At 43.1% G+C, this 24,826-nt stretch overlaps 1 protein-coding gene across 6 annotated transcripts; it reads left to right on the top strand.

The window, feature by feature from the left end:
- The first annotated feature begins 1,253 nt into the window (after positions 1-1,253).
- On the top strand, positions 1,254-22,854 carry SDR42E1 (short chain dehydrogenase/reductase family 42E, member 1). 6 transcript variants are annotated; one of them, XM_081016604.1, is made up of 3 exons: positions 1,254-1,378; positions 19,166-19,266; positions 20,362-22,854. In XM_081016604.1, the coding sequence occupies exons 2-3, from the start codon at positions 19,169-19,171 to the stop codon at positions 21,455-21,457; spliced, it is 1,194 nt and encodes a 397-aa protein (XP_080872730.1). In that variant the 5' UTR covers positions 1,254-1,378; positions 19,166-19,168; the 3' UTR covers positions 21,458-22,854. The 6 variants fall into 6 exon arrangements, with proteins under 6 accessions (XP_080872730.1, XP_080872726.1, XP_080872731.1 ...); XM_081016600.1 differs by lacking the exon at positions 1,254-1,378 and adding an exon at positions 11,988-12,171; XM_081016605.1 differs by lacking the exon at positions 1,254-1,378 and adding an exon at positions 14,964-15,289.
- Positions 22,855-24,826: the final 1,972 nt, after the last annotated feature.

Here is a 24,826-nt window from a genome sequence, read left to right as displayed (position 1 = left end):
AGAGGTAAGGGGCCTCAGGTTCCTGATACCAGGCTATACTTACTGGCAGTGGCTCTCTGGGGAAGGAATGGGGAAACTTTGACATTCTAGGTGCTGCTGAACTATAACTCCCATCAGCCGTAGTAAGCACGGCCAACAATCAGGAGTGATGGGAGTTCTTGTTCAGGAACATCTGATGGGCCAACATTTTCCCATACCTGCTCTCAGGTTTTAGACAAGATTATTTCCCAGTCCTACCTGGAGATGTTGGGACCATGGCAGCTGGAGCTTATACAAGTTGTAGTCCAAAACATCTGGCGAGCACCACGTTGGCTATCCCTGCATTAATATAGGATATATGAATATTACATTGTAGCAGTCAAAAATTAGTGTGCAAGCTAAACCTGCCCTTTCTCCCTGCCTTTAAATTTTAATTATTAGATTCGTATCCCACCTTTTCCATTAAGGAGCTCAAAGTGGCATACGCTGTTCTCTCCCACTCCCAACATCTCTTCTTGGTTAAGGCCAAGAAACGGTGACCAGCCCAATGTCAGCCAGTGAGTTTCATGGCTGAGTGAAGATTTGAACCTGGGTCTCCCAGGTCCTAGTCTAGTACTCTGGCCATTACACCACACTGGATCTCAGTGTTCCCAAGACCATCAGGATCACTGATGGTGATGACTTCCCCTATGCCTGCCTTATGGAATAAACTCAAGCCTGTGGGTGTTTGCTGATTATTGGGAATGAGGTCTGGAGGTCTGGCTCTTCTCCTAGACATCCACACACTGATCATGGGCTTATAAGAAACGCTTGCAATGGAGCAGTAGTGGAGAAAAAGGACAGAGAGACACCCTCCCCTGTTCTATCATATTACTGGAATCCAATGGAGCCATCCAATAAAGCTGAATGGGGGGATATTCAAGATGGACAAAATGAAGTATCTCTTCACACAGGCTATAATCACACCATACATTTAAACAGTCTTGGCTCCCCACAAAGAATTCTGGGAACTGCAGTTTTTAAGGGTTTTGAGAGTTATTAGGAGGCCTCTATTCCCCTCCCAGAGCTACAGTTCCCAAAGTTCACTGGGAAGGGGGACTGGTTGTTGAAACCACCCTGAGAACCAGTTGTCTGTCTTATTTACAACCAGTCAGGTGGTGGGTCTGCCTGGCATTGGTTCTGGCGCCATCTGCCTGCCTTGTGCCCTACCAGTCTCAGTGTTCACCAGCCAACACTGAAGACAATATTTTGTTCACTTGCAGCTGCAGTTCTCTGGGGTTTCTTATAGATATCTTTCCCAGCCTTACCTGAAGATGCCAAGGATGAAACCTGAGATGGTCTGCATCCTCCAGCCCTAAAGATCCAGAGGCTTCTCTCCTTCTGGAAAGCAGATCCCCAGGTAAGCACAGTTGCAGAGACTTCAGATGACACAAATAAAGCTCTCACAGCTTTGTTCTGGTGGCAGAGAAGGGGAGACAAAGGGCACTTTCCCATGTCTTTGGTCTTTGACTGTGAACATCTTTGTTCTGTTTCTGTGCGTCAGCATTCGGTTTACCTATTTAAATGACACAGACGAGTTTACAAGAAAGCAACAGTCCGTTCGGGGAACAATGAAGACAAAAGCTCTTGACGTCTCCATTTCTCAAGCTTTTGAAATGGGAAGTAACTGTAGCAGAGAAATAGCTGGAATAATACCTCCAGAGCACAGTTCCTGCTTTTCTGGGGCTATAAAAAGAGAACAAACTTTGGGGCTGTGGTAGAAACTCCTCCAAAAGCTCAGGCAGAAACTAGCAGCCTTGGAATCAGTCCAAAGGCGTCACCAATAGCTCTAATTATCAACTATAATCTGAAAATATGGCATGGGGTGGAAATGCAGAGCCATATTGATACACAAGGTTGAGTATTAGTGAGCTCAGGAACAGAATGGATGAGTCTTGGCCAATTTCGATATCTCTCAATTTCTTCCATTCCTCGGCATTTTAGTGGACATTTCCCCATATCTATCTATCATCTATCTATCTATCTATCTATCTATGCAAGCAATTTACCCTAATATAATATTTTTGTTTACTATTTTCACAAATGTATGCCTCTTTTGAAGACAGGAGGGCCTGGCGTGTTCTGGTCCATGGGGTCATGAAGAAGAGTCGGACATGACTAAACGACTAAACAACAACAACAACAATGACTCTTTTATATACACTTTCCACAAGATACAAGTTTTTGTTTTTGGTTTTTTTTTTGCTTGTAGACAACCATTGTGGAATTTAGAGAAATGTCTATTTTGAAGGATAACTGTAGGTTGGTTGTTTCAGTAAACTCAGTTTCGGTTTCAGTTCATAAGTTTATTGTTCTATCTGAAGGCTATGACATACTTGTAGCAATAGTATTAATAAAACAATACAGAACATGCATCCATTATTTAAGCCACCACCCATGATGTAACAGTGAGGAGATGCCAGAGACACCAACAAGCTTAAACCTAACTTGATTTCAAATTAAACCTCCAAATAACCACAACTTACTGCGGATTTACCTATCTCCTTTTTCCTGACCCCCCCCCATCCCGTGCTTTTTGCAGCCAGTGCACAGAGTACCACTCTCTGTGTTACAATGCTATTATTGTCAAAGAAACCAAACCACCTCTGTGTACCTGTTTGCTTGTGAGAACATAGGTTTCAGAAAGCCATCTCTTGGGTCTCTATATAAGGGGCAGGCTAACAGATATGAGTGATGCCTTCCACCTGAGGTTGACCACAAATACAAAGTCAGTCTGTGTATGGGCACTTGATCCAGCAGGCATCTGACACTGATCAGAAAGTATGGAGTGGCATCCTTTAATTATCTTGTCCACAAGGCTAGAAGTGGACTGGCATAACAGGATCATAATATCTGATCTCCTGCCCCACCCCACCCCAATGAAGAGAAAAGGATGGAAATTAGGCAAATGTTAACACAAATGATTTAAGACATGCAAACTGACAAAATGTAAAGTTGGAAAGATCCCCATATAATATAAATGAAAAAATGCACTTGGCAATCAGAAGTGTTTTGGGTCAAAAAAGTTCCTTGTAACTTTTGTACCACCAGTGCATATAAAGCTTCTTTTTCCACTCTAACAAACTTGACTAACTTTGAGATTGTTGAACTGGCTCTCCAGCAAATCCACTAGACAGAATGTCTCTTGTAAGATTATTGCTTGTCATTTGCAGTTTAATTATACTGTCAATAAAATAATACGCTGCCTAAAACATGCTTTTAACTGATGAGCTTTGTAGCTTAGTGGTTACGGGGAACCCTAAAAGTGCTCTGTAACCATGATAAGTCTGTATTATAGGTACAATAGGCCATACTGGAGCTCCTGAAGGCCCCTGTACGTTCTGAAGAAAAATTTTGGCAGAGGCCTTTCCTTGGGACACAACGTATAGCAGAACTGGCTCTTGGCTCAGTTTTCTTCCTGCAGTACTGTGAGAAATGACATCTTTTTCCTAGTTTACACCAAGTGCATCTAATTCCACCTGCCAACTATTGGGAGGTATGATCTTATTCTCTGCCAAAATTAGGGCAGAAGCAGCCTCGGGGCCTACAATACCAAGTTATTTGACAGTGAAACATTTTCTACTCCATTCTAGCGCTGCATGAAGGGTTGTTTAGCAATTCCTCCTGGGCTTGCGTCAGGCTGGCTCAGAAAATAGCACAAGCTGTTTCTGAGCTTTGGAAATGGCTCGGCTAATTTCACGCACTTATTTGACTTCAGAAGTAACCTACTGTCACCCTTTGGCAACACCCCCCCCCCCCGGTCTCTCCCTGTCCCCCACCTCTTTGAATTAGCTTTCCAGGCGAATTTTTCCATGGATGGTGGGGGCCGCAGTGGCACTCTAGAGGTCTTCCAGGTTAATTTTTTTTTTTTTAAAAGAAGATTGGTGGTCACCCATTGAGGTTCTCTGGCATGTTACATCAGCCTCATATTTTGAAGGTCGTGAGTTTGAGATTCACACAGGGCAAGCAAGGTTTTTGGGAAGAGCCATAGCTCATGGTCTAGAGCATCTGCTTTGTATTCAGGAGATCCCAGGTCCAATCCCTGGCATCTCCAGGTAGATCTATGAGAGAGCACTGACTGAAATCCTGGAGAGTCCTTGCCAGCCAGTATTGACAAAACTGAGTAAGATGGACCAGTGCTCCAGCTTAGGATAAGACATTCAATCTGTTCATCATTCAAGGAGCTCAGAGTGGCAGGAAAGGCTCTCCATCCCATCAGGTTATCCTCACAACCACTTTGTGAGGTGGGTTAAGCTAAGAGGAGGAGAGAGGGACCAGCTGAAGGTCCAACCTAGTGATACAGGAAACTTGGGTCTGTCCCCACTCCTGCTCTGACATTCTAACCATGGGGCTCCCTTTCCACCTTCCTCATCATAATCCTCCTCCTCCTCCTTCTCATTCTCATTAAAAGATTATATACAGCCCTTCATACAAAGATCACAGGGCAGTTTACAGTGGAAAGTTGTTGGATGCCCAGCTCCCATCAGGCTTTTATCCTTTCCCTGGGGAGCTTTCCCTTGCATTTGTTAGCCAGGTGATTTCTTTCCTTTTTTGATCTCTCCCAAAATCCTCTTTGAGAGAGGCCTCCAAAGACATGAAGAAAACTCTTTCATGTTTCAAAGGGAGGATCTTTACTCCACAGATTAATAGATTGCATTTCCTTCATATGACCGTGGGCACGTGTTCTGGATTCATTTAGCAAGATTCATTTAGTAACCATCGCTATCTGCCTGAAATATGGACGAAGGGAGGAGAAGGGGAAGTAAGGATGAGAGCGATATTGATAATTGGAGCTGAGGCTGGCCAGAACATCTTCCGTTTTGTTCCCGTTTTCCCCAGTCAATGCAAAAATAAGTGTAGGGACCTTCATACGTGTTACTAGTGAAACCAAACTCCTTAATTTGCCTCTATAGGAAAGCGGGTTGTGACCAGATATGGCTGGAGGCTGAAAACCGTTTGGAAAATGTATTTAAAATACACTGGCAGAAAGCCAGTGAATGAATCTCATTTTTATGAAGTAGAGGCTAATTTCACAACAGATAATGTACTGTATGTACTTACTTTGATTCTTATTTTTGCTTTGTTGTGCATACAGTATATTAGTACTTGTGTGCACATGTGCTAGGTCTGATTGACCAAAGAGCAATAAACTATTTTAGATGGTAGTCTGAAAGATGATGCACGGATCATGCAATCCTGAAAGCATTAGGAAGAACTTTCTGGTGGTAAGAGCTGTTTGACAGCGGAATGGACTGTCTTGGAAGATGGAGGACTCTCCTTCGCTTGATGTTTTTAAACAGAGGTTGGATTATCTAGTTGAGATTCCTGCATTTCAGGGGGTGGAGTTGATGATCCTTCGGGTACCTTCCAACTTTAAAATTCTATGACTAGCCATCTTTTGGCAAACCTCTGCAGCACCACTCCAGGCAGCAGGGTGAAGCTTCACAACCCTCCTGTGCTACCAGCCACCTATAGGTGTTGTGTCTAATAGGTGTTGGCCACCTATTAGACACAACAATGATCTTTAATAACTATATTTTTGTTGCTGTTGTTGTTATTATTATTATTAAGTATCCTTGCAAAGCATGTGTGAAAGTCTCATGTGACTGAAAGTTCTTGAATAAACTAATGAATACATTTGTAAACTGGAACCAATGCCTTCCTTGCTGCACATCTCCAACCCCAGGTTGCATTTGTGACACATTAGTCCACCAAAAATATTACCAGCACCCTGGTTAAAGTATACTAAAGTCCACTTAGTTGTGATTCTTGCATTGTAGGGGTTGGATTTGATGACCCTTTGGGTAACTTGCAATTCTACAGTTTTATGATTCTCCATTCCCAGCTGTCCTAATTATAAAACACCATAGTTTAGTTGAAGAACACAGCTAGACACAATCTACAGCGGAATTCCAAAGTACAAGCTCCTAGCATCTAGGAAAGATATGTATGTTGTCCAGGAAACAGGATCCAAACAGGGACATCCAAACAGAAGATTAAGCCACTTCTGGATTGCTGCCTGGATTCATTGCATATGGACAAATTCAGGCATGCAGAATGAAAGTGGACTTAGCACTTTTATGCAACACACCTGCTTCCCCAAAAACCCAGGATGATTTGTGGCGATGGTGAAGTGCTCTATAAAGTGTGGGATAAAAATTGTTTGAACTTACCTGCAAACAAATGAATGCTCAATAAACAGTGAATGTCATATAACCTCCCAACAACAGTTGTGCAAAACAGAACAGGATGCATGCTCAGTAAACAGGTCACCTTGCAATAACCTTGGTTCACGAACAAATTGTGGATTTTTTTAAAAAAAGAAAGAAAGAAAAATAGTCAGGTCCAAGTCTCACACAGAAATAAAATGAAGTATTGAGGAGAAAGTAAACTATAAATTGTGTACTTAAAGACTTTTGATGTGTACTTATACTTTCAAAAGTCTTTTGACAAAGTACCTCACCAAAGACTCCTGGGGAAGCTTTGCAGTCACCAAAAAATAGGGGAGCTCATCTCATGGATGATTAACTGGTTAAGGAACAGAAAGCAGAGAGCAGGTCTAAATGACGGTTCTCCCAATGGAGGGATGTAGAAGAGTCCCCTCACCCCACCGGAGTGGCATTGGGACCTGTGCTTTTTAACTTCTTCACAAATGACTTGGAATTAGGAGTGAGCGGGCAAGTTTGCTGGTGAAACCAAATTACCGTATTTTTTGCTCTATAAGACGCACTTTTTCCCTCCTAAAAAGTAAGAGGAAATGTGCTGCACAGCGATCCCTCTTGCTGTTCTGGCTTAGCCGCATGAAGCCTCTTCAGGGCAGGGGGAGCCTTCATCTCGCTGCCCTGAAGAGGCTTCACATGGCTATCTCAGAAGCCAGAACAGCAAGAGGGATCGTTACGCAGCGATCCCTCTTGCTGTTCTGGCTTCTGGGATTCAGAATATTTTTTTTCTTGTTTTCCTCCTCCAAAAACTAGGTGCGTCTTATGGTCTGATGTGTCTTATAGAGCGAAAAATATGGTATTCAAGCTGGTTAAAACAAAAAGGGATTATGAAGAGATCCAAAATGATCTATTCAGTTGGAAAAGGCTCAGAAAGGGACATTATAAATTAACAAGGGGGGTAGAGCAACTTCCCGTATGAGTAAAGTTTACAACATTTGGAGCTTTTTAGTTTTGGGGGGCGGGGAGGAAGAGAAACAAGGGATGTGATAGAGATGTTTAAGATTCCCCTCTCAGAGCAACAATTCCCAGAATGGTTCAATCTCTTCCCAGGAAACTCTGAGAACTGTAGTTCTGTGAGGGGAATGGGGGTTTCCTAACAACTCTCAACACCCTTAACAAACCACAGCTCCCAGAATTCCTTGGGGGAAGCCTTGACTGTTTGAAGTGGTATCATAGAGCTTTAAATGCATGATCTGAATGTGGCCCTTGACCTACACCCCATCATTCAATAGTCTCACCATCCAGGTTATGTATGCACCTGATCTTGCTGAAGAGAGCTTTGAAACTATGACCCTTCCCAGTTCAGATTCTTTAAAATAGCCACCAGATGTTCCAACCAAAGCTCTAGACATTTACCTCACCTCTCCGTGTCCTGTGTCTATTTAGATTGCAAACCCCTGGATGGGTTTGCACTCCCTGTGAAAGAGCAGGTCCACAGTTTGGGGCTTCTGAAATCCAGCTCTGGCACTGAAGGCTCAGGTAACTTCAGTGGCTAAAAGTGCCTTTTGCCAACTGTGGCTGCTTCTATAGTTATGGCCATTTCTGGACCATGAGAGCCTGGTCACAGTAGTTCATGCACTAGATGCTTCAAAATTGGAGTACTATTTTATTGCGGTTTTAACATTCTATAGGTTTTCAGTTATAGCTGTAACATTTTTAATGATTTTGTTTGTTTGTTTTATCTTTTTTGTAAACTGCTTTGTGGGGTTTTTTCTACAATCCAGTGGTATATAAATTTTATTGAATAAACAAACAAACACGGGCAAAGTGTCTCTAATTGCTGCTTTCTTTGTTCCACTGTCCATCAGTTCCTCTTTCCACATTCCCACTCCAGCCTTACTGCAAGCCTAACCACAATTTTCTGTTCTGGCACAGTCAGCATCTCACTGTTAAGTGTATAATACTGCTGCCCCAATCTCCGAGTGGTGAGAGAATCCAGGGTTTCCAAGCTCTTACCCAGGTTTACTTTCCTTGGAATGGTCAGTGGAGACTACAGTGTCTTTAGGATATATGGTTTTATGTACATTTATACAACCTGAGCATAGGATGTAGGAGCTCACAGCATTAACACCCCAACAGATCTCGCTTCTCCTTTAGTCACAACTCCTGCCAACCTAGCAGTTTGAAAACATGTCAAAGTGCAAGTAGATAAATAGGTACCGCTCCGGCGGGAAGGCAAACGGCGTTTCTGTGCGCTGCTCTGGTTCGCCAGAAGCTGCTTAGTCATGCTGGCCACATGACCTGGAAGCTGTACGCCGGCTCCCTCAGCCAATAAAGCGAGATGAGCACCGCAACCCCAGAGTCGGTCACGACTGGACCTAATGGTCAGGGGTCCCTTCATCTTTATACAACCTGAGCATAGGATGTAGGGGCTCACAGCATTAACACCCCAACAGATCTCACTTCTCCTTTAGTCACAACTTTAGATCCAGCACAGAACAAACATGTCTATGTGTCTCCAGCTTCCAACCTGCTTCCAGCTTAGTTCTCACACACTCTGGTTATTGTTTTCCTAACTAGCAGCCAGTTAAGGGGAAGACCCACCCATTTGTTCTATGGTACACAGAAACTTATTTGGTTATGCTGATGGTGGTGCTTAAATAAACAGCCAAAACTGATACCTAGATAAAGGGACTGGTTTGGCAAGCTTGCTCTTATACATTCTAACCCTTCAGATACAGGATCCCAAGAATTGGAAGGGACTCAGGGCATCATCCAGATTAACACCACCACCCCAACCTACAATACAAATTTGACAGAAGCCCCAGTGTCATGCAAGGGAAAAGAAAAGTACATAATTTGTGAGTCTAAAGTTCTCCTACACTGGATATATCTCTGGTCCAGTCTAGCCAGGCTCTTTTTGTGTTCTGACCCACAAAGAGTTAAACACTGGTCAATGTATAGATCAAAGACATTTATCAGCCTTAACAAATTCTTTCCATATGGAGTAGAGACTATGCATACAGGAACCTGGCAGGGTAACAATCAAGATAAATGATAATAATAATCCATCCTTAAGCGATCAAAGAAGATGTCTTTGACTAAAGGATTCCTGCCAGGATGACATGATGCATTTCCCAAAAGCTGAGCAGATAGGAAAGTGTGGAAATATCTATCAGACAGGAGACCTATTAGCTGCTTTTAATGCAAGCTTATGCATCTCTACTCAGAGGAAACATCCATTGAACTGAATGGGACTTATTCCCAGGTAAAAGTGATTATATGATTGTAGCCTTGGTGGTTTTATTAATTTTTACTTGCACATGGGAAGAGAGGAAGAAGGAATTACTGTACTTCATGGCCTTCTGTTCTGTAGCTCATCGCAGCTGGATATACATCAACCACAACATTAATCAAACGTTAATCCTGCCTTTGCCTGCCTGGTCCTGCTAAATCACAAGACTGCCTTACCCCATACAGATCTACTTGACCACTCAGCTCTGCGAAACTGGCACTGTTACATGTGCCACATAATACTTGTGCCATTGTAAGAAATAGAATTTTAGTGTGGCAGCACCCACACTTTGGAACTATTGATATCAGGCAAGCACCTTCACAGTACCTTTTTCAGCACCTGATAAAAATATTTTTGTTTAGGCAAGCCTGTCCAGAAATGTGGAATGTTGTCATGTGCTTTAATTACCGTATTTTTCGGCCCATAGGGCGCACCTAGTTTTTTTTTGGGGGGGGAATAAAGAAAAAAAAATATTTCCCCCCCAGGCGCAGGGCTGGGGCGGGGGAAGTCCGAGCTTCCCCCAACCCCAGCCCCCAGAACAGGCTGCTATCCGCAAGCCTAGGGAGCCCGTCGGGAAGTCGCGCCGGTCTCCCCAGGCTTGCTGATAGCTTCGGGATGCAGGCAGCTCCCACCGCCAGCCTGCAAACCAGGTCGAGGAACAGCGGGAAGGCACACTCCGCCTCCCCGCTGTCCCCCGAGCTTGTGGGGCTGGCGGTGGGGAAAGCAGCGCTTCTCCGCCTTGTGGGGGCTTGCGGATAGCTTCCTGAAGCCTGGAGAGCGAGAGGGGTCGGTGCGCACCGACCCCTCTCGCTCTCCAGGCTTCAGCGAAAGCCTGCATTCGCCCCATAGGACGCACACACATTTCCCCTTCATTTTTGGAGGGGAAAAAGTGCGTCCTATAGGGCGAAAAATATGGTAGGTTTTAAATCTTACATTTGATTTAATTATTATTTTTGAAAGTTTTAAACAGGTTTTTAAAGACACTTTTTGACAGATAATTTTGTTGTTTTATTCTTTTTTGTGAAAAGTTTTGCAGTTTTTGTGAAAAGCTAGGCTTAGTTTGGTCAGAATCAAGTATACACTTGCAGAGTTAACACTAAATCCATTACTTCTGGTATATGAGCCACCATAGCCATTTGGGTCCTGGGCTTTTTAAACCCATCTTACCCATGTACTATCAGAAGCCAAAGGGGCACATTGGCTGCCAGATGTGAAATATATTGGCATTATTTTCAGCTCTCCTTCGCCACTAAAATTCATGGAGGGCAAGACTATCAAAGGCTACTAGCCATAATGGCTATGTTCTACTTCCACTGTCCAAAGCATTATGTCTCTGAGTACAAGTTGCTGGGAATCAATAATACAAGTGTTATTGCTCTCATGTCCAGTGTTATGTACTGAGTTGAATAGGATCCAAAATGCAGCAGTCTGATTGGTCCTAGAACAATAGGATTCAGAATGCAGCAGTCTGATTGGTCCTAGAACAATAGGATTCAGAATGCAGCAGTCTGATTGGTCCTAGAACAATAGGATCCAGGAATGCAGCAGTCTGATTGGTCGACAGGAGCCACCCAATCCAGCTCCAGGTGGAAGTGAATCCGCAACCTGATTGGCCTACAGGAGAATTCCGGAATTAGCCAATCACGTGGGGCCCATTGTGTAAATAATGTATATAAAGCAGACATTTTGGGGGAACTTCCATTCCTCCTCACCACTATGAGCTGAATAAAGAGCATGAAATCCACTCTCGACTCCGAGTATATTTCTTTCAGTCTGCAGGCTTCCCACAGGCATCTGGTTGGCCACAGTGAGAACAGGATGTTGGACTAGATAGGCCACTGGTCTGATTCAACAGGTTTATCTTCGGTTCTTAAGTCAATTTATTAAAACCAGGCTACTCAAAGTATGATTTTAAGTCCATTAGGGTGGGGTGGGGGCCCGTGTTCCTCCAGACATTGTTGGACTACAACTCTCATCAGACCCAACCAGAATGGTCAGGGATGATGGGAGCTGGATTCAAACAACACCCATTATTTAGCCATGTCGATTTAGAACTACGTATGTAGAGTTTTATTTTTGGTATTCATTTCTTTTCAGACACATATTCTTTCCAACCTTTCCAACTTTGGGAGCACCTTCATTCTACAGTCTCACCTCCCAAGTCCGCACACTGTCCGCACACCTGAGCCAAGTAGGTCTGTTTGGTGATTCCAACATTATTCCAGACCTGAACGCGAATCTGTTCCGTTTCTTTCATTTCTTGGGCTGTTTGTCCCCCCAAAAAAATGAAGTTCAGGATCTGAGAAGCGTAAAGGCAGCAGCTGCAGAGAATAATCATTATTTCAGCTTACTGGTGCAATAGCACCACCTGTTGCGTTCCAGAGTAAAGGCTGTTTGGCATCCATTCAAGGTTTTTCCATGGCTTAAAAAAGCAAAAAAAGTCAACTGGGGTTGTTTCCACAGTGTGGAAACAGACCAAGGAAAAAAACCTGCCACAGTTGGATATCTGTGTATGAAGCAGATGCTGCAAGCACAGGAACTCTGCTGGGGATGGGGGAGCAGGAAGATGGCAATCCCGGTGAACACTGTTTGCCATGGGCAGAATCTAAAACTATCTTCATCATCATCATCATTTATATCCCACCTCTTCCTCCAAGATGGCGCACATTTCATTCTTCCTCAGTGACCAGGATAAAGGTAAAGGGACCCCTGACCATTAGGTCCAGTCGTGGCTGACTCTGGGGTTGCGGCGCTCATCTCGCTTTATTTATTTATTTTTAAATGATATTTATTAAGGTTTCCAATAAAAAGAACACATCAAAAAGAAATTAAAAAGAAAAAGAAAAAAAAGAAAAACACACAGTTCAAAAATACACAATACATAATCCAAAAAAAAAACAAAAAACAAAGGACAAAAAAGAAAACATTTAAAAACAATACCATCTTTTCCTCACCATTTTTAAAATTTACTTATTTTCTGGAACTCCTCGTACCTCCCTCTTTTGTATTCCAATTCAATTTGTTTGTCCAGCAGTTTCTTTCCCTCTTTTTTTAATCCCAATCCTTAATCCTAATATAATATAACATTAAATTTTTACCTCTTAAAAACCAAATTTCTATTTCTTTTAACTTTTTTAATCCTAATCCTTAATCTTGATCTATATATAACTTTAAAGCCTGTATAGCTAGAAGCCACTTATTTTCAGTCGCTCATCTCGCTTTATTGGCCAAGGGTCATGCTTTATTGGCTTCCGGATCATGTGGCCAGCATGACTAAGCCGCTTCTGGTGAACCAGAGCAGCGCATGGAAACACCGTTTACCTTCCCTCCAGAGAGGTACTTATTTATCGACTTGCACTTTGACGTGCTTTCGAACTGCTAGGTTGGCAGGAGCAGGGACCAAACAACGGGAGCTCACCCTGTCAAGGGGATTCGAACCGTTGACCTTCTGATTGGCAAGTCTTAGGCTCTGTGGTTTAACCCACAGTGCCACCCGCGTCCCATAGTAACCAGGATAAATGTAGGAAATTAGAGACTGGTCCACTGGTGCCTGCAACTTTTCTGTGTGACAAGATACCATATATTGAGGATCCCTCTGTCACATCTTCTGCCTAACCCTGGTGAAGAAGGCAAAGACACCAAATCTTTGGCCCTGTGAACCAAATCTTGGTTCGGCCACAGTTGATGAGCTGCTTCTTTTTCTCAGACTCAGTTATGCTCCTTTACAACCTGTTGATAATAATACTGATTTACGGCAATATAGGCTTGCTGTAAGGATTAGTGAGCACCCTAAAAGCACTGTTAAAAATGTGTAGTAAATTCTAAGAAATGTGGGCTGCAATACAGCTGTGATTCCTGCATTGCAGGGGGTTGGACTAGATGACCCTTGGGTCCCTTCCAACTATATGATTCTAAGGCATGTCTACTCAGAAGTAACCCCCAAATAATTCAATAGGGATTGCTGTCCTTTCAGTGTGTACATGATTGCAACCTTAGCTGATTAATCCGTTAGATCACAGATGTGGAACCCTGTGGCCACATGTTGGTAGACTCCAGCTCCCATCATTCCTGAACATTGGATATTCTCGCTGGGGCTGATGGTAAAATGCCTTAAAGGTCTGCATGTTATTTTTGTTATTTACATTATTGTTATTTTGCAGGACCCTCAAAGCAGTTTTCATAACAATAAACAAACTAGAATATTATTATTATTTAATTTGTTGGTCTTAAGCACTTGGCAGTCTTTAGCTGACTTATAATTAGATTCCTCCCCCTTTTTTATTGTTTTATCTTTTTCCATGCTTATTTCCATGCTTATTACATACAACCCCCCCCAACAACCTGAAAAGGGGTACAACTTAAGAGGGGGGGGGGGGAAGGAAAGAAAATTAAATTTACACAATCTGTTAATAAGATAAAAATTATGACAAAAATTTGTGATTGCAATTTCATGTTACAATAAAAATAACAATCTCGTTATCTTTTATACCTGACCTCCCATTTATTCCTTAACTCTTTTTACATAAATTTACTGTCATATCAAAATACTATTTTTATATTAATATTTTCACAATTTATGAATGTTTATATTTATATAAGCAATTAATAAAAACTGCTGGGATCACTCAAAAGCTGCCACAGATTTTAATATGGTATAATTTTGTTTAAAGATATGTTCTGAAGGCCTCCCATTTTGATACAAATTCAATTCTCGGTTTATTTTTTATTTTTTCAGATAGGCTATCTAATTCAGCATATTCAGTAAATTTTTGTATCCCCTCTTGTCTAGAAGGAATTATTTTATTATTTTAACCTATTTTAAACTTCCAAAAATAATAATTAAATCTGACTTATAATCAGATGTTAAAACATACTAAATTGGTTTAATAAAAGAGTATTGGGAAATGATCCATAATGAATTGAAAAAAATGTTTAAAAGTACTTTCCTCCAAAAACCAGATAATTCAGATTGAAATTCCCAGGTGTCAAAAAACGTTATTTATGTACGCTACTACTGGGGCCCATGTTTTGTTAGCCCAAAAATGGAAAATGAGAGAGGTCCCAGCCAAAGAACGGCAACTTAAATTGACAGAATATGCACAGCTTGCAGACTTAACATATAGAATAAGAGAACAATAACATATGTTACATATGTTTAGAGAAGATTGGAAAATGTTTATTGAATATATGGGAAATAACTGTGCACAGCTGAAAACGCTGGCAGCATTAAGATAAATTCAACAGTGTAAATAATTTTTGATGGATGTAATAATGGAATACTGAATGGTATAGTTTTTGTAAAATATAAAGGGATTTATGATATGTAAAATGAACCATAGAAAGATAAGGGAAGTCATTGATATGATAAGGATGTAAAAATGAGTACATTAAATTGTAAAACAGAAAATTGAATAATATATATATATATATATATATATATATATATATACATATAACTGGTTTAAAAATGACAGTAAAAACTAAAGAAGCTACAGCAAGTAATAACAGTAGCAGAAGACATAACTAATAAAATAATACAATAGCATCAGAAACAAAGAGCAACAACAATAAAAAGAGAAGCAACAGCAAATAATAATAGGAGGAGGCATAATAATAATAATAGCATAAACAAAAGCAGCTATCATCTTATTGGACGACATTATCCCGAGTAGAGAGCACCGTTTTGCTGTACGAAAGCCCGGTCCTCGGGTTCAGACATCTTGCTGTACGGAAAATATCCGCAATGGAGGGCGCCATGTTGGCGCTACTGAAACCGGCAAAGTACCGGCTGGTTTCAGACTGCAGAGATAAAAGCGTGAGAAGTTTTGCTGTCGTGCTTTGGCGCGGCTGCTTTGTTTTAAAGGGTCCGGTCGGCACGGAGTGGGGATAGGCAGATCTTCCTTTCCCTGCATGCCTCGGTGCGAGGGGAAGGTGCCTATTTCTGCAGGGGCTGGTTTCGTAAATCGCCCTTCCTATAGGGAGGAGCCGGCATATAGGGTGATGGGGCGGGAAAGACCGCTCATCGCACACTGCGAAGAGGAGAAAGTCAGAAACTTTGTTTGGTAAGGGAGTAGGGGAGATCAGACCCTGTGTGGGGCGGAGGGGAAAAAACACCTGCTGCTCTAGAGCGGGGCGAGGGGAGGAATCCAGTGAACTGGTTCTTTTAATTGCCCCAGTCTTCAGCGCGGTCCGTTTCGTTCATAGCTCCTCCCCACAAATCCAAGCTCGTGTTGCACAGATTGTAATGAGAGCTAAATTACTGAGAAGGGGGTATGCAGGCTCCTCGGAATTGGGGAGTGGGCTTGCATTGGGAAGTTCCTCGTTCAGGCTTGTCTGTGGCTGCTTTGCAGAAGGTGGCGTTATGGTGCTCCCTCTTGCCTATCTGGAGCAAGCCTGTACAGTGGTACCTCGGGTTACATACGCTTCAGGCTACATACGCTTCAGGTTACAGACTCCGCTAACCCAGAAATAGTACCTCGGGTTAAGAACTTTGCTTCAGGATGAGAACAGAAATCGTGCTCCGGCAGCGCGGCAGCAGCAGGAGGCCCCATTAGCTAAAGTGGTGCTTCAGGTTAAGAACAGTTTCAGGTTAAGAACAGACCTCCAGAATGAATTAAGTACTTAACCCGAGGTACCACTGTAGTTCCCTAAGTGGGCGGCTCTGCCGTCTGCTGGGCTTTGGGTGTGCGGGGCGCTAAGAGGCAAGGGAGATGCAGGGAAAGCTGCCATCACTAGATCAAGTCCATCCATTCCGTGGAATTAATAAAATAGTTTTACTTGGGTAGTGACTAAATGTGCAATTAATTGTTACTGTTTTGAATTCTATTGTGTTAATCATCTTCTATAGTGGGCTGTGCAAACCAGTACAGTGGTACCTCGGGTTAAGAACTTAATTCATTCTGGAGGTCTGTTCTTAACCTGAAACTGTTCTTAACCTGAAGTACCACTTTAGCTAATGGGGCCTCCCGCCACCGCTGCACGATTTCTGTTCTCATCCTGAAGCAAAGTTCTTAACCCGAGGTACTATTTCTGGGTTAGTGGAGTCTGTAACCTGAAGCGTCCGTAACCCGAGGTACCACTGTATCCTAAACAAATACTTTCCATAGGATGGGGAGCACTGGAGATGTGTTTATGGAACCAAGGGGGTGGTGTTCCAAAAGGTTAGGGTTCCATTGCAGGGGGTGGGGTGAAGAGACGATTGGGCATTACTAAGGAGCTTGAATTTGGCACCTGTGCTAAAAAATTTTTTTCATGTCATGGCTCTACCCAGCCATGAACTATAATAATTGTGAAGGGAGCTTGGATTTAGCCCTGGGATTTGTTTTTGATGCCAGGGCTCAGCCCTCTCTTGAATTGATATTGTGCAGAGTACCTCAATTATGGCCTTAAGTGCAACCTTCCTCTTAATAAACACCTGATACCTAACGGTCAGTGGGTAGGTAGAAAAAGTGTGGTTTTAGAAATGTATCTCCATCAGTCCCATTCAGATGATGCAGTCAAGTGTAATCCTACTGCATTAATTGGATATAAATGTAAAAATAAAAGAAAGAAAGAAAACAATCTGAACTTGCTGGTGTTTGACTGTAGTCCACCCTAAGATAGCAACTGTCTAGCAGTGACCGTAGACTCCAATCATCAACCTTGCTTCATGTTCAAGGACCTCATGATATGCCTGATAAACCACCAATTCTCATATATATCTAAAGTTTTCCATTTATGGCTGGAGTGCTATTGCAATTCATGGCTTATCCTGGATTCTTCGAATATCAGATTGATAATGATGGACAAAGGTCCTTTGGTATGATAGTGATGGGTGAAATGTTAGGGCTTTGAGATTTAGCAGTTTAGTGTGGATTTTATTCCTGCGAAGTGCTTTCTGTGCTAAGCAGAGAAGTGGTAGACCCAGTTTGACCAATATTGCATTCCTTCCTCCACCTACGGTAATTTTATCTTCACCACAATCTTGTGAGGTCCACTAGGCTGAGTGATAGCAACTGATCGGTTTTTGCAAGAAGTCTTTTTAAAACATTGGGAGAGATAGCACAATACGTACTCTTTACAGCTGATTTCTGGGCAAAACTTTTGTGTTCAGATTTTCACTTTTTGAAATATGGCAACCCTATATTATTAAATTGTTGTTATTGTTTTATTGTGAACTCCCCTGGAAATATTATAAAGGGACACCTAACTAATAAACACAATTTTAGCTATTTATGAGATGTGGTATCTAATGGATGGATATCTGATAAGTACTATTGTTCCCATTTTACAGATGTTGAGGGGGGGAAACTGAAGCCAAGAGAATAGTGTTTTGTCTAAGGCTGCCCACAACCCAATTCTATTCATGTTCACTTGACTGCATTTTTTATGGATAGTAATGGGAGCCACTGCCAAATAAGCAGTGTTTTCTGCTGCTCCAGAGAAGCGGACACGGAGCAATGGATCCAAACTACAAGAAAGAAGATTCCACCTAAACATTAGGAAGAACTTCCTGACAGTAAGAGCTGTTTGACAGTGGCATTTGCTGCCAAGGAGTGTGGTGGAGTCTCCTTCTTTGGAGGTCTTTAAGCAGAGGCTTGACAACCATATGTCAGGAGTGCTCCGATGGTGTTTCCTGCTTGGCAGGGGGTTGGACTCGATGGCCCTTGTGGTCTCTTCCAATTCTATGATTCTATGATTCTAAGCATGCAGAGGATTGCAGACTTAGTGCAGACCTGAACCTCAAATGACCTATTTGACACTCCGCTCAAATCACTTAGCCTTTGTGCAGGGGCGGCAACTTCTGTGTGGCTAAGCAGTATACTCCTGAGCACTGGTTGCTGTTTCTTCCAACCTCTTCTGCATGGCTGGTTCCATTTTGGCAACCTATAGAGTGCCACTCAGCTCCAGAACGTTCGAGGAAATTACGATTGCCTCACAGGTGCTGGCAACCTCCCTTCATACTCTGTTTGCACCTGGCTAGCTTCCTCTGGTTACAAAATGGACTAAGTGCACTTTGCACCAAAGCAGCAAGTCAGTTGTGATATACCGTATTTTTCCATGTATAAGACGATGCTTTTTGCTAAAAAGAATTAGGCAAAAATTGGGTGTCGTCTTATACATGGATAGTGAATGTAGAGGGGGGACGTGTGATTAATGGCAGCAGCAAGCAGGAGATTGGCAGCGGCGATTGGGCGGTTGATTGGTGGCTGCGGCAAGGCCTGCAGGCGATTGGCTGTGGCTGCGGCAGTTGGGCAGGCGGCTGTGGCAAGTGGGCGGGTGGGCTGTTGGTGGCGGCGAGTGGGCAGAAAATTGGCTGCGGTGAGATGTGCGATCGGCAGTGGCTGTGGCAAGCGATTGGCAGTGGCGGGCAGGCGAGTGAGTGATTGGCGAAAGTGACCTCCCCCACCTCCCCAAAGAAGCTAAACAACTTAATTTCTTAATTTTGTGTTCAAAAAAATAGGGGTCGTCTTATACATGGGGGCATCTTATACATGGAAAAATATGGTCGGTGTTTGTGGGGGGGGGAGCACAAATATATACGCACAAATCTAAAATGGCATTGGGAAAATCTGGAGGGAGCAATCGCTCGGAACAAAATCCTGTAATGTGCAGGTTTTGCAATTCATGAGCTATTAAGAGCCACAGCATCTTTTTATTTTTTATATTATTAGAATAACAGCTATGATGTGTTATCTTTATCTATTTATAGAGAATGACTGGAAGTAGCAGCAAAAAGCACAGCATGGATGCAGAAAACCCCGTCAAGGAAACAGTCCTTATTACAGGAGGAGGTGGTTATTTTGGTTTCCGGTTAGTATACTTTTATTTTAGGACACATGGAGCAATCATATTTAGCAATGAAGCAATATGTTTGTTTTAAATAATTTATTATTTTAATTTCTTTCTCCCCTCACCAACACACACACACACACACACACACACACATTTCTATGTACACACATACACTATACAGCTATGGGGAAAGGCCGTAGCTCAGTGATAGATGCATGCGGAAGGTCCCACTTCAGTCTTCAAAATCTAGCTCTGTATTGTCTGCAATGGCTGGCAGCAACTCTCCAGGGCTTCAGGCAGGAGCCTCTGCCAACCCGACCTGTAGATGCCAGGGTTTGAACTCAGGGACCTTCTGCATGTAAAGCAGATGTGCTACCTGTAATTTCATAATTTTGATTCCCACCAGTTCAATCAACGGAAGCTTAGGTTGGGTTGGTCTACTGATGAAAGTCTGCAGGCCACGTAGTTATTATCAGTAGAACCGTGAAAAGCCCCTTTGAGTGAAAACAGAGGGGTGTTAGGTAGATTTCTGTTTAATTATTATTTGCTGGTGTTTTGAGAGTTCCTTTGATTGCGAAATAATATACCGTATTTTTCGCTCTATAGGACGCACTTTTTCCCCTCCAAAAATTAAGGGGAAATGTGTGTGCGTCGTATAGAGCAAATGCAGGCTCCTTGGCTTAAGTGATAGCAACGTGGAGCCTCCAAAGCGCAGAGGGAGCGCTCCCTCCGTGCTCCGGAGGCTTCAGGCGGCTATCCCTGAAGCCTGCGGAGCTTCAGGCGGATAGCCGCCTAAAGCTTGCGGAGCAAGACTCTCCTGGCTTCAGCAGAGAGGGAGAGCTGCGCAGCTTCCCTTCAGCCAAGCAGGAAGAGAAATGGAAGGGGCTCCATTTCTCCTGCCATTTCGCTGAAGGGGCGCTGAGCAGAGAGGGGGAGTTTTTTTTTCTTGTTCTCCCTCTCTAAAACAAAGTGCGTCCTATTGGTCCAGTGCATCCTATAGAGCGAAAAATACGGTATTCTAACTGGTATTGAATATTACCTTATTTGATGTAAGGTGTTTGTTTCAAAGTCATATATTTTATTATTTGGATTGGATTGCCTGTCACATTCCAGCCTAGGTGTTGCCCTTTCCAAGAAGGGAGTAGATGTCATCCTCTTTGATGTCACTGAGCCCATCCAACCAATGCCACAAGGAGTGAAATTTGTGCAGGGTGATGTGCGTGTGGTCTCCGAAGTGGAGAGGGCACTCCGAGGTGCAACCTGCGTCTTCCATATTGCTTCCTATGGGATGTCTGGCCGGGAGCAGCTGAACCGAAAACTTATAGAAGACATCAACCTCAAGGGGACAGAAAACATAATTGAAGCTTGCAAGAAAGTGGGCGTCTCAAGGCTGGTTTACACGAGCACCTACAATGTGGTGTTTGGGGGCCAAGCGATCGAAAACGGGGATGAGTCTCTGCCTTATTTCCCTCTTCATCTCCACCCTGACCATTACTCGAGGACCAAAGCCTTAGCTGAGATGAAGGTTCTGGAAGCAAATGGAAGCTCCCTTGAGGGAGGGCGAGGGTTGCTGAGGACCTGTGCCTTGAGACCTGCCGCCATCTATGGGCCTGGAGAGCAGAGACATCTGCCGAGGATCCTTGGCTACCTCGAACAGGGCTTGTTTCAGTTCCTGTTTGGGAATCCTGGAGACCTAATGGACTTTGTACATGTGGACAACTTGGTAGAAGCTCACATCTTAGCTTCCGAAGCTCTGGGAGATAGTAAGGGTCACAGGTCAGCTGGTCAAGCTTACTTCATTTCAGATGGCAGGCCAATCAACAACTTTGATTTTTTCCGGCCTTTCGTAGAAGGCTTAGGCTACCCCTTTCCGACTTACCGCCTCCCTCTGTCTGTTGTTTACTACTTCGCATTTCTCACTGAGATGGTATATTCCGTGGTTGGGCGCCTATATAACTTCCAGCCCTTCCTCACTCGCACAGAAGTTTACAAAAGTGGCGTCTCTAATTATTTCAGCCTGGAAAAGGCCAAGAGGGAGCTGGGGTACGCACCATGTCCACACAGCATTAAAGAATCAGTCGAGTGGTTTAAATCTCATGGCTATGTCCATAAGTCCAGGAGGTACACTGCAAAACATTTATTTAGGGACATGGTACTTGTCCTCCTGTTTGCAGTGGTGATCCTTTCCTGGTTCCCCAGAGTCTTCTGATGGGAGATACTAGCGAGGAGACAAGCTTCTTTGTACAGTGGTACCTCAGGTTAAGTACTTAATTCGTTCTGGAGGTCTGTACTTAACCTGAAACTGTTCTTAACCTGAAGCACCACTTTAGCTAATGGGACCTCCTGCTGCTGCCGTGCCGCCGGAGCACGATTTCTGTTCTCATCCTGAAGCAAAGTTCTTAACCTGAAGCACTATTTCTGGGTTAGCGGAGTCTGTAACCTGAAGCGTATGTAACCTGAGGTACCACTGTACTTCTTTTAACACTGGTAAAATAACGTGTTGGGAATCAACCCTTCTTTGCTAACCCAGATGTAGGAACATCTTAAGGCAGATCCACACATACATTTAAAGCACATGACTCCCCCATCCACAAGAATCCTGGGAACTGTAGTTTGCTAAGGGTGCTGAGTACTGTAGTTCTGTGGAAGGGAGACGATTCTTTGGGGTTGTTGCCCTCTACCCAGGGAAGCAAATATGCATTCCAGCCAAGCAAAACCACTTGAGGTGGAGGCAGAGCAGGCACAGAAGTACGGCCCCATGAAAGTCCTGAGGGCCGAATAGAGAGGTTTGGAGGGCCACATTCAGACCCTGGGCCTGAGATTCCCCACGCCTGGTGCAGACAGTGCTGAGCTAGATGGCCCAATGATCTGATCCCTGTTCCTACATTATGTTTTATTATAGAATTGTAGAGTTGGAAGGGACCTTAAGCCATCCCTGGGTGGCTCGAACCACATTTAAACACATTGCACCACCCTTTCTCCTCCATGGACCACCTGAAAACTGCTGTGGGTTTTAGAGCAGCACTTCATGATCCCCCCTCCCCCCTGCCTTTTGTAGCAATTGTAATGGGCTGTGCAGGACACTGTATGATGTTTTAATTTCTTTTTTTACCTATTACATTTAATTGAATTACGGTTTGAATTCCAAACAGTGCAACTTGTCTCAAAATAAAATGCTGTATCAGAAATAGACGATAAAGTACAATTAAATACGGTGATTGTTTCCTCTCCCATCCTTGATTGTAAATTCACAGACAACCTGAAGCTCGCTGTCCATCATTTGGGAACCCCTTTTTCTGTTGTGTCTGTAATATTTTGCCTCTTGGAGTACTTGTAAAAGGTGTTATATCTAATAACAGCCGGAGCCTCACACTTGGCAAAACTTGAGGTTTTATGGGTTTGTTGCTGATGTTTAATTATAAACACACCTGCTTGCTGGCTGATGCCTACAGGGGGTATTCTAATCGCTCTTCCAGCAAACTCACAGCTTCAAAGTTTCTTCCTAGCGCCCTTGTTGTAAGTACTTCTCCTTTTATGCTTGTTTCATGTTCCCTTGCTTGCAATGTTCTTTCTGGAAACAGAAAAATAAATAAATAAAAGCCTTAACTTAAGCCGTGTAATCCAAAAGGGACTTCGGTCGAACATGGAGATGAATGATGTTGGAACGGCAGTTACGAGGCTGCTGTTTTCCGTCTTCTGCCCGTTATAGCACCGAGCGGAAATATCAAGCAGACTTTAAATTTATAATCTAGGGAGCTGCCATTTTTACATTTGGAGTGAGCCTCCATATTGATAACGTTAAATCCCAGGCTTGCAGCCTCTTAAATTACTTCTGCGTTTCGGAATCTGAAGCCAGCTGAAGTCTCTGCTTGTTTCTCGCTAAGCCCCAAAAGTTTTTAATGGGGGATTATTATTTCAGATGGGAGGTAAATGGGTATTTTTATTTTTTAAAGCAAATTGGTCGGCAAAGGCCTTCATCCCCTTCGGCTTTTATAGGATCAGCGTGTGGTGCAGTTTTTGGCAACAGTCCTGTTGAGTCATTTGGCAATGTGTGACTGTAATGTGAGACATTGGGGGGTGGGGGAGTCATGTGACCTACCCCACCGTTGGACCGCACACCTGTGTGTAAATATGGGTGACCCTATGTGTGTAAATATGGGTGACCATGTCGGGCAGAAGAACGTTATCCACCTGAGGGCTGCATTTAGATGCTTATAGTAGTACATTGGTTCCTGAACTGGGTGGTATTGCCCCCTGGGGACAATGGGATAACTAGGCAGGTGCTGAGAGGCAAGGGGACAGCAGGTGGTCTCTGAAGATGTAACTGACTATCAGACTTTGAAAAGCTGATATCACTGGATCAAGTTTGTCAGTTTTATTGAATTAATTAAACTGAATCATTTTAACTCAACCTTGAATAAATGTGCAAATCATTGTTATTGTTTTGAGTTCTATTGCATGGTTATCTTTAGTGGGTTGTGCAAACCATATGGTTTTTATAGGGTGGGAAGCACTGGGGATGAGTTTATGGAACCAAGGGTGCGGTAGCTCAAAATGGTTTGGAAATCATTGTTGTAGCACTTTTGTTTTAGCAGAGGAGGGGGAAATGACAGATACCCAGCAGGTTTAAGCTGATGCTCTTTTAGCCTTTGTCGTCTTTTTCTGTCTGATCGGTCGTGGATAATGCCAGCAATTATTTGAACCAAAGCACTATGTCATAATGTTTCTAAAATTTAGCGTGCCATTTAGTGCTAAATATAGATTATCTGAAGCATGGCTTAAAAGATTGGGGGGGTTTATTTTTTTAAAAAAGGTGGGAGGGGGAGAGAGAGTGTGTGCTGTTGAAATCAGTGCACAGCTGCAAGTAGAAATGGATAAAACTGGAAATGTTGGCATTTGAAGTGTATTCTTTCTTTCCCCAAACACCTTGAAAGCCAGAGAGAGTAGGCTTTGATATTTTTAAACCTTAAACAAGGAAAGTGATTTATCTAGAATTGTAGGCAGCTGTTTAATCAGGCACAGAATCAGGAACTCCAATGAAATCAGAGTTTCTTGGCTCCCCTCTTACACACACACTTGTTTTTCATGTGCATAATCATTTAAAAAACAGTGGAAATAATGCTCAGTTTGCTGCATCACAAAAAATGAAGACCCTTGATGGCAGCCCTACAAGCTTCAAAATGCATTCCTGTGGTTTTCACTAGAGCTACTCAATCAGATCACCTGAGAGTCCACAGTTGGATGCATTTACAGAATATAGCCCAAAGCAAACAGAAGCAGAAATCACAAATCACCCTAAAGTTGGAGAATAAAAAGAACTTACCCAGTCATCTGAACAGCACATATCATAAGCCTGTGCATAGTCAGTGGGACTTGTTCCCAGGCACAGGAGTACAGGCTAACAGTTTAGTCCTACATGTGTTGACCCGAATGCAAGCCCAGTTTAGGTCAATGAGACTAACAGCCACATAAGGAAGTATAGCATTTCAGCCTAAGTTTAGGCACCTTCGAAACCTGCCAAGGACCTGATATGCCATAGGTGGAACAAAATCACTGCCATTTCCCCTTCTATGGCTGC

Source organism: Podarcis pityusensis (genome assembly GCF_964106645.2).
Source record: "Podarcis pityusensis genome assembly, chromosome: 8".
NCBI lineage: Eukaryota > Metazoa > Chordata > Lepidosauria > Squamata > Lacertidae > Podarcis > Podarcis pityusensis.
This window is presented reverse-complemented; position numbering and strand designations above follow the sequence as displayed.